This window comes from Tauraco erythrolophus, chromosome 15 (assembly GCF_009769465.1).
Source record: "Tauraco erythrolophus isolate bTauEry1 chromosome 15, bTauEry1.pri, whole genome shotgun sequence".
Lineage (NCBI taxonomy): Eukaryota > Metazoa > Chordata > Aves > Musophagiformes > Musophagidae > Tauraco > Tauraco erythrolophus.
The window spans coordinates 2,549,936-2,559,516 of record NC_141479.1 but is presented as its reverse complement, the minus strand read 5'-3'; the positions used below and the strand labels follow the sequence as shown (position 1 = coordinate 2,559,516).

Below are 9,581 nucleotides of genomic sequence, written 5' to 3'. Positions count from 1 at the left end.
CGACGCCTTCGACAGCCAGCACCCAGCCCGGGCGGACATGGACTCCCAGGACTGCCCTTGCGCCACCGGTAAGCCAGCGTGTCCCATCGCCGCGGCCACGGGGGGCTGCGGGAGCCGGAGCATCCCAGCGGGACCACCGGCGCTCTCACCCACCGGCCTCCTCCGCCGGCGCTCTCATCCTGGCCGGGATGGCCAGTCAAATCCTCTGCCAGCGCTGCCGTGTCACACCTGGAGCCTCGCACCGGGAAGCTGCCGGGAATGCCACGACTTCGCCACCGAGCGAGGCCGAAGCATCAGCCCCGGCAGCGGATGCTCGGAGGGACGGCGATGGTGTCCCCGCGGCCCTCGCCCCGGAGCGTCCCGGCTGATCCCTGGGAGCACCGGGGTCCTCTCCCCTCTCAACTCTTTTTTCTCCTTTGCTCTGTGTTTTAGGTGGCAACTGCACCTGCGCGGACAACTGCAAATGCAAAAACTGCAAATGCACATCGTGCAAAAAAGGTACGGGGGGGACCCCGGCCCCCACGGAGAGGGGGCAGAAACACTCGTGGGGTTTTTCACTACACATCCCCAGACAGGCTGAGCCAAATCAGGCTCAGTTCTGCCAGAGATGAGTTTATTCCTCCCGTATCTCTCTGCCCCAAAAGGAGCACAGGGTGACTTCCCCCCCGGCCCCCCCGCCCCCAGCAATACGAGCCACTCCATATAACCCAAAACTCGGGGTACCCCTCGCTGCTGCCCCAGGCTCAGCGCAAGGGGATGCTCCGGGAGGAAACTGGCACCGGGATTTCTTCCAACTGCTGCTGACGCCGTCACCACCGGGCAGAGCAGCAAGCAGGAGGGTTTGCACAGAGCAGGGCTGGGAGGGCACTGGGTCCTGCGCCCCCCTGCTGCCTGCCAGCACCAGCTCTGGCTGCAAAAAACACCCCGGGACATGCTGCCGGGGACGGGGACGCTGATAAAAGGGGGCGGACACAGCGGTTGGTGGGAGATCTCCAAAGCAATCATACCCCCCAGGACCACCCCCCCAAAATCCCACCCTGAGACCCCCCCCGGGAACATTTCTGACTTATTTTTCTCCCCCCCCCCCAGGCTGCTGCTCCTGCTGCCCGGCGGGATGTGCCAAGTGTGCGCAGGGCTGCGTCTGCAAGGGCCCCCCCTCTTCCAAGTGCAGCTGCTGCAAGTAGGGACCCCTGGCTGCACATCTGGGGGTGCTGCACATCTGGGGGGCTGAAGAATAACCGTATTGTGTATGTCGGGGGGGGGGTATTTTTTGTTTTTCTATGTATTCAGATATCTTTAGTGTTTCTCACTCGTGATGTGTAATACGCTGCCTAAATAAAGCGATGTGTGTATAAAGGTCTGCAAGGCACCTGGCACTTCTGTCGGACGCGGCGGTTTCCCTGGGGAGCGGGGGGGCCAGCGCGTCTGGGGGGGTCATGGCAAAGTGCCCGCGTCTTGTTTTGCCTCTTTCTTCCAACCTCGGCTCAGCCCTCCCTGCCAGCAGCTCCGACTCTTGTTTTAACACTTTCCCTGCACGAGGTAATTTATAGGTGGGGTTTCCCCCCCCACCCCCCCGCCCTGTTGTTAGCCAAGGGCAAATCCCAGGCTCTCTCCTCCACCAGAAATCCTCGGGGCTAAGGAGCAGCTCGTTATTACAAGCCTTCACCGACAGCGTAATAACGGCTGCAGCCCTTCCCATTTCCAGGGGTAATGTTTCCACAGCAGGTGGGGCGGTGGGAGAACGGGTTTCATTTTCCTCCTGGCAGTTTGATTGAAATGGCTGGAAGAACCACCCTGCTTATCCTGCTGCCAGCCTGGCAGGGTGCTTCTGCAGGGAGCCCCGGGTGACCTGGATGTCCGCCATGGGTTGTGATGCCCATGATGGGGTGCAGTACCCGTGATGCGATGTGATGCCTGTGACAGGTTGCAGTGCCCACGATGGGATGTGATGCCCATGCCAGGGTGCAATGCCTATGACAGGGTGTGATGCCTGTGATGGGTTATGATGCCTGTGCCAGGGTACAACACCTGCACCAGCGTACAATGCCTGCAACGGGATGTGATGCCTGTGATGGGTTGTGATGCCCATGCCAGGGTGCAACATCCACAATGGGGTGTGATGCCCATAATGGGGTATGATGGCAGGGTGCAATGTCCGTGATGGGATGTGATGTCCATGCCAGGATAAAATGCCCACAATGGGATGCAATGCCTGCAATGGGTTGCGATGCCCGTGCCTGAGTGCAACACTCACAATGTGATGTGGTGCCCACTCTCGAGTGTGATGCTCGCCCTGCCAGGACACCGCACCCCAGGTGCCACATGGCACCATGCCGCTTCCCAGGACACATGAGGGTTCCTGCCTGTCCCCGTGCTCCACAAATGCAGCCTTTTGTGGCCTGTTTTTACTGCAAAACCCTTCCTGACTCGTCCACCACCACTGCCAGGGCTCAGCCAGGGTTTCAGCACAGCCGAGGCCGCCCCTGCCCACCAGCTGCTTGTGGTGCACATGCCCAGGGGACACCCCTTTGCTCCAGGAGGGGTCTTTCCCCAGGGTGTCCCCTGAGATGTCACCATCACCCCACTGCTTCCGACCGGCGTGAGGCACATCCCCACGGCAGCCGAATGTAGGGCAGGGCAGGCGTGCCGCAGGCAGGCTGCAGCCTCAGCTCTGGAGCTTCAAACTAAACTCTGTTCTGCAAATAGCAGGGCTATTTTTATTCCTTCCTATCCAGAGAGATTTAAGTGCCAACCATGTAAAAACACTGTTGGTGAGCCCACAAGTGTGAGGGAGAGGTTGCCACTGAGATTTATCCCCAAACATGTGGTTTAACCAGTGGAGGTGAGAGCATCCTTCCAGTCTCACTGTCCCTGGTAGGTTTCATAGAATCATAGAATGGTTTGGGCTGGAAGGGATCTTTAAAGGTCACCTAGTCCAATGCCCTGCCATGGGCAGGGACACCTTCCACTAGATCAGGTTGCTCAGAGATCCGTCCGACTTGGCCTTGAATGTTTCCAGGGATGGAGCATCTACCGCCTCTCTGGGCAACCTGTGCCAGTGCTTCAACACTTTCAGCACAAAAAATTTCCTCCCTATATCTAGTCTGAATCTACTCTCTTTTAGTTCAAAGCCATTGCCCCTTGTCCTGTCACTACACACCTTTGTCCAAAGCCCCTCTCCAGCTTTCTTGTAGCCCCTTTAGGCACTGGAAGGCTGCTGGAAGGTCTCCCCGGAGCCTTCTCTTCTCCAGGCTGAACAGCCCCAACTCTCTCAGCCTGTCTCCAGAGCAGAGGTGCTCCAGCTGTCAGATCATCTCTGTGGCCTCCTCTGGACCCGCTCCAGCAGCTCTATGTCCTTCTGATGTTGGGGACCCCAGAGCTGAATGCAGCACTGCGGGGGGGGGGGGTCTCACAAGAGCAGAGCAGAGGGGCAGAACCCCCTCCCTCAACCTGCTGCCCACGTTGCTCTGGATGCAGCCCAGGATACAGTTGGCTTTCTGGGCTGCCAGTGCACTTTTCCAGCTCATGTCCAGCTTTTCATCCACCCAGTCCTTCTCCACTCTCAATCCCTTCATCCCCCAGCCTGTATCGGTACCTGGGGTTGCCCCAACCCATGTACAGGACCTTGCACTTGGCCTTGTTGAACCTCATGAGATTCACATAAGCCCACTTCTCCAGCTTGTCCAGGTCCCTCTGGATGGTGTTTCATTCCTCGGGAGCATCAACCACACCACTCAGCTTGGTATTGTCTGCACGTTTGCTGAGGGTGCCCTCAATCCCACCACCTATTTGGCTGATGGAGATACAGAACAGTACTGGTCCCAGAATGGACCCCCAGGGAACACCACTCATCACTGGTCTCCATCCAGACATTGAGCTGTTGATCACCACTCTCTGGATGCGACCATCCAGACAATTCCTCATCTGTCCAACACATCCATCTCCAATTTAGCGAGAAGGATGTTGTGAGGGATCCAACTGGATCCCTTGCCCACACTGGAAGAGGGATTGCATCAGTCCTGCCCCATGGCTCTGCCCCATGCCCGTCCTCGAGCCCCACAGCAGCATGATGGAGAGCAGCTACCAGATGCCATCCCCTGCCTCCATGGGAAGCAAGGGGGCAGGCGGGGGTCCCAGCAGCTCAGCTCCGAACCCAAAGCCCTGTGCTGGGCACCTGCGGCTCCTCTGCTCACTTTATGGCTGCTACAAAATCAGAGCTGGACCTGGCACTCCTCTGACGCAGGCACAGCCTCGGGATGAACCACTCTCCCGGGAAACAGGAGCACAAGTACCAGCAACGACGTGGAAAACCCCCTAAGGTCCTCTCTCCCCGCTGGCATCTGGCACGTGCTCGGCATCTTGGTGTTCTGGCAAACTTACAGCTCAGAGGAGACATGGCTCATCCCTCCCCGTCTCACTGCGGGGTCACTTCATTAGTCGGTGGAAATGCCCTGATCGGGAAACAGGGCATTTTCCAGGGTCTTTTCTCATCCCGGCTCCATGCATGGTGCTGCGGGGACACTGTGCTGCCCCTTCCCGCTTGCAGTGATGGGGGGCCCAGGGCCACATGTCCCGGGATCCAGGACAAACTGTCCATGGGTGACATGCAGGATTCTTAGAAATCTGGGAATTCTCCCGCCTCCCTCGCAGGCTCGCCCCGGCACGCTCATCCCCCGCTTGCTGGCATGGCCCCATGTCGGGGTGCACGTCGCCGTTTCGGGTGGCGGGGGGCTTTGCTTTCTTCAAACAGGGGTGCACCAGAGCCCATCCCTGACACGGGGGCGGCAGGGGGGAGCGGGGGCAGCACCAGTCAGCAGCGCTATGCTGGGGGGGGGCTGTCCAGGAAGCGATTTCACAACCCCTGTTTATGTGTAACACGACCACACGCGCACTGTGATTTCACTTCTCCTCCTTTCCCGCTCAGCCGGCAGCCAGCTGCCTTCGCCTCTATTCACCCTCCCTCGCTGCTGCCTGCAAAACATTGCCAGGACAAAAAAAAATCGGTGTTTTTGCACACGAGCACGGGCTGTTGCCCGGCAAAACCTCCCGGGGCCACCGACCCCCTGGTCGTCTCAGGTCCCGCTGGCCCACGGTCCACAGGGATCGACCCCGTCTGCAGCACTGGCTCCCAGCCCTGACTTGCCCCGTTTGCAAGAAACCCACCACCAAGGGCACGGGGACAGCATGCCCCTGGCCCAGCTGTTGGTTTCTGTGCCACGTGGCCAGCTGGCCACGGGTATGAGCGGGGCGGTGGAAGCCAGTTGGCACGTAAACACTGCAACAAGGGGGAAAACCCATGGGCACTGCTGGTTCTACAGAGCTGATTTCCAACAGCCCAGCCATGCCACATTCCCACAGTGCATCCTGGTGCTGCACCCCCATGCTGACACCTCCGGGGGGACCAGCCAAGCACCCCAGCCCACAGCAGGCTGCCTGGGGTCACCCTGCTCTCCGCAGGATGCTGTCCCAACCCGGGGGACAGCCATCTGCACCCCATGGCCTCCCCAAGGGTAGGGGGCACGGCTGCACCCCAGCTCTCCGCACACGGGGCTGGGAAGGGCCAGGGAGCCTGGTGGGGCTGTCCCAAACGTGCAGCACCGGGTGGCAGAGCCGTGCCAGCGCTGCCACCCCCCATCTGGTGACATCTTGACCCCCAGCACGAAGCACCGCGCCGGGAGAGTGGTGGCAGAAAGGGGTGCAGGTGGGACCCCCCCGCCTCCCCAAAGTGGGCTGGGGGCCAGAAAGGGGAGGAGGGGGGGGGCAGGCAGTGCCATGACCCGGGGTGAGCACGGCACGGCCCCACGGTGAGCACGGCCCCGCGGTGAGCACGGCACGGCACGGCCGGGCCCGGCCCCCCGGTGAGCACGGCCCCGCGCTGAGCACGGCACGGCACGGCACGGCACGGCCCCCCCGGTGAGCACGGCCCCCGGTGAACACGGCCCCACGGCACCGCCCCGCGCTGAGCACGGCCCGGCACAGCCCGGCCCGCCCCCCGGCTGAGCACGGCCCCACGGTGAAGATGGCGGTCCCACGGTGCGGATGGCCCCACGCTGAACACGGCCCCACGCTGAACACGGCCCCGGCTAACCGCAGTGCCGCCCCGCCGTGCGCATCGCCGAGCAGCGCCCGGCGCCTCCACGGCATAAATACCGGGCGGCCGGCACGGCTCGGTACCGCTGCGAGCTCAGCCGAGTGAGCATCTGCCTGTTCTCCCGGAGCCGAGCCGAGCTAAGCCAAGCCGAGCCATGGACCCCCAGGACTGCACCTGTGCCGCCGGTAAGTGTCCCGTCCCGTCCCGTCCCTTCTCGTCCCTTCCCTTCTCGTCCTTTCCCTTCCCTTCCCTTCCCTTCTCGTCCCGTCCCTTCCCTTCTCGTCCCTTCCCTTCTCGTCCCGCCCATTCCCGTCCCGTCCCGTCCCGTCCCGGCGGGTCCCGGCTGACGGCCGCTCTCCCGCCCCAGGTGGCTCCTGCTCCTGCTCCTGCGCCGGGTCGTGCAAGTGCAAGAACTGCCGCTGCCGGAGCGGCCGCAAGAGTGAGTGGGGGGGCTCAGCCCCTGGGGACCCAGCCTTTCCCTGGCGGGGCTGCCCCTGCCCTGTTGGACCCTCATGAGCACCCCCTGCCCCACAGGGGAATCCCTCCTTACCCCGCAGGACCCCCGTGATGACCTCCCGATCCTTGCCCCACAGGGAAACCGCTCTTGCCCTGTGGGACTCCCTATGGAGACCCCACTGCTCCCCCATGGGGGTGCCCCTGCCTTGTGGAACACTCGGGGACCCTTCCCTTTTCCCCTGCTCCCCTTTGGAGGGGTGCCCCTGCCTTGTATGACCCCCATGGACACCCCAACTACTGCCCCGTTGGAATCACAGCCCTGCTCATGGGGAGGAGGGTGGCTCCCCAATCTCCATAGGGTGCCCCTGCCCCGTGGGACCCCCCCATCCCTTCCCACCCTAAATCTTGTGTTTTTCCCCCCGCAGGCTGCTGCTCCTGCTGCCCTGGGAGCTGTGGCAACTGTGCCAAGGGCTGCATGTGCAAGGAGCAGGCCAGCAGCAAGTGCAGCTGCTGCCGCTGAGCTACTCGCCTCTGTCTGTGAAGAGCCAGCACACTTCAAGGACGAGGGCTAGAAGGCCCTCAAAAAAGCCAATTTTTCTTTTTTTTTGTCATGTTTTTGCATTTTCTGTACCAGTGATGGAACTGGGTGGAAATAAAGGTGCTTGGCCAGAGATATGAGTGCTGTTGCTGTTGTGTTGGGCTGGAGGCTGAGCCCTGTCGCCACTTATGACTCCTGTGTTGGAATTGTCACCTGGGGGGGGGGAGGCTGCTCACAAACAGCCTCATGGCCTTCCCTGAGTGGGCTCTGCACTTTCCTGGGGGAGAAAAGCAGCTTCCTGGGGTGGGAGACGGATGGATGAACATCATCCTGTAGCCAGGTGGCAGGGGCTCTGCGCATCTTGTTGGTGCTGGTCCCCTGGTGAGGACAGGGGTGACATGCCCAGGGGTGTGGGGTGGTGGCGGGGGGCTTCAGCTTGCTCTTGCCTTGCTCTGGTTGTGCGGCCGATGTCTCTGCACCACCCTGGGGCTTCCACACCCCAGGGCTTCCTCTGGGTGAAAGAGCTTGTGGGAACAAGTGTGGTGGGTGGGAGGGTGGCATGGGCTGGCAGCTGCCTGAGCCACTGCTGCAAGGCGCCTGGCTGAACCCCACCGGGGACATGGCTGTCTCCTGGGCAAGGATGAGCAAACCCCCCTTGGCCCAGGAGCTCATGCTTCGCAAACCCTGACCCCTTTGCAGAGCAAATCCATCCCCGAAGGAATGCTTTCCGAGCAGCCTCCCCATACCAAATGCCTCCAGTTGCACCTGGCTCCTCCTGCCCCAGGTGCAACCTCCGAGCACTATTTTCCAGCCTGTTTTTGGGGAGCACCTTGCTTGGAGCTGCGATGGCATCCAGGCCCAGGAGGGCAGACAACCACAGCAGTGAATAAGTCCTGATGGTGGGTGGCTGCAGGGTGATGGGAGTGGGGGGGCACAGGAAGGTGTGTGGGCTGTGTTTTGCTTCCGAAAGTCTCTGCCAAGTGAAAGTTGCTTTTTATGGACAGGAGCCCCAGCTACCCCTGCCTGCCCATACACGTCCTCTGGGTGTGCCGCACCGTGGAGGCAGGTTCCCAGCCCCACTGCCAGGGCTGGCACCCCGCTGCCGTCACCCCATCCCTGCCTCTCCGGGCAGGGGGACAGCTCAGCAGGCAGGGATGGCCCCTCCAGCCCTTGGTGGCCAGGCACTGGGGACAGGATGAATTGAAACAGCAACACACTGGGGCAACCCTGAAACGGGGGCACCTGAGTACCTGTGCAGTCATTTTTGCCGGGCTGGGTGGCACAAAGTGGGGTGTCTGCAAGCGGGGAGCACGGCAGCACCAGTCCCCAGCACCCAGAGTTATGGACTAATGAACTCTATGGACGTTTTGGAGGGATGACCCCTCGAATAAGGGAATGACACGAACACGCATATGTGAGATCTGAGTGCGACGTGGATGGTACAGAATAAGGGGTGGATACTGTCCTGGGTTCAGCTGGGATGCAGTTTTTAGCAGCTGGAATAGCTCTGTGTTTGGGATTCAGTCTGGGATTTGTTACCAGAAGAACATTGACAGCGCACTGATGTTTATAGTTGGTGCTGAGACCTCAAGGACTTTTCAGCTTCCCAGGTTTTGCCAGTGTGGAGGAGCACAACAGGCTGGGGGGGAGCACGGCCAGGACAAAGGGCCCCCAACTCCCCATAGGATTTGAACTGAGACTTAGGATTGAGGGTTAAATTGGCCAGTGGAATATTCCGTATCATGATGAGGGTTGACTGGAAAGATGGAAATTGCTCACTCTCTTTTGGGGGACTCTCAGTCTCTTGGAGTTCTCTCTCACTTTTCGTGCCTCTCACTCATCCGGGATTGTGGTGTCAGGGCTTATTTGGGATCACTTGCCAGGATGACACAGGTGTTGGTCACCAAGTGGTGAGCAATTACACTGTGCATCACTTGTTCGTATATAATATTATAATATTTTTTTATATATTTGTATATTATTATTATTTTATCATTAATACTTCTAATTTTATATTATTGAAGTTTTCTTAACTCCCAAGTCTCCTTCCCTTTTCCCCTTTAATTCTCTTCCCCATTCCCTGCGGGTGTGGAGGGTGAGCAAGCAGCTGCGTGGCATTCAATGGACCACAACACCCCAACACCCAGGGATGCTCCAGGCACCCCGGGACGCTGCTCGCCCCTTCCCCAAAGGTTTGCCAAGGTTCAGCACATGGCTCTGCAGCGGGTGCCCAGCCTGCTCAGCACCCAGCTTCGCTGATGAGAAAAGCAACACCCAGCTCAGCACCCACTTGCTTTTTAAACACGTTGTCTTGTTGCTTTAGTGTGTGTCTTTTGGCTAAGCAGCCTCCCAGCAGCAGAGGCTTAGTGCTGGAGACGGAGCTTAAGGGCTTGCCTTGCCCTAAATGCATTTAAAACCCAATAAATCTCACAGGAAGATGCTTTGCTGGAAAATAAGACTGGAGCCCAGTACAGCGGGGCTGTGGCCCCAGCCGGT

The 9,581-nt window shown here is 60.0% G+C and overlaps 2 protein-coding genes across 2 annotated transcripts; both read left to right on the top strand.

Annotated features, from left to right (window-relative positions):
* On the top strand, positions 1 to 1,233 carry LOC147527747 (metallothionein-1). The gene is made up of 3 exons (XM_086620955.1): positions 1 to 68; positions 433 to 498; positions 1,090 to 1,233. Exons 1-3 carry the CDS (start codon positions 38 to 40, stop codon positions 1,182 to 1,184), a joined length of 192 nt encoding a protein of 63 aa, XP_086477081.1. The 5' UTR covers positions 1 to 37; the 3' UTR covers positions 1,185 to 1,233.
* Positions 1,234 to 6,198: 4,965 nt separating this feature from the next.
* LOC147527746 (metallothionein-like) lies at positions 6,199 to 7,207 on the top strand. The gene is made up of 3 exons (XM_086620984.1): positions 6,199 to 6,276; positions 6,459 to 6,530; positions 6,973 to 7,207. The coding sequence occupies exons 1-3, from the start codon at positions 6,246 to 6,248 to the stop codon at positions 7,065 to 7,067; spliced, it is 198 nt and encodes a 65-aa protein (XP_086477110.1). The 5' UTR covers positions 6,199 to 6,245; the 3' UTR covers positions 7,068 to 7,207.
* The last annotated feature ends 2,374 nt before the right edge of the window (positions 7,208 to 9,581 follow it).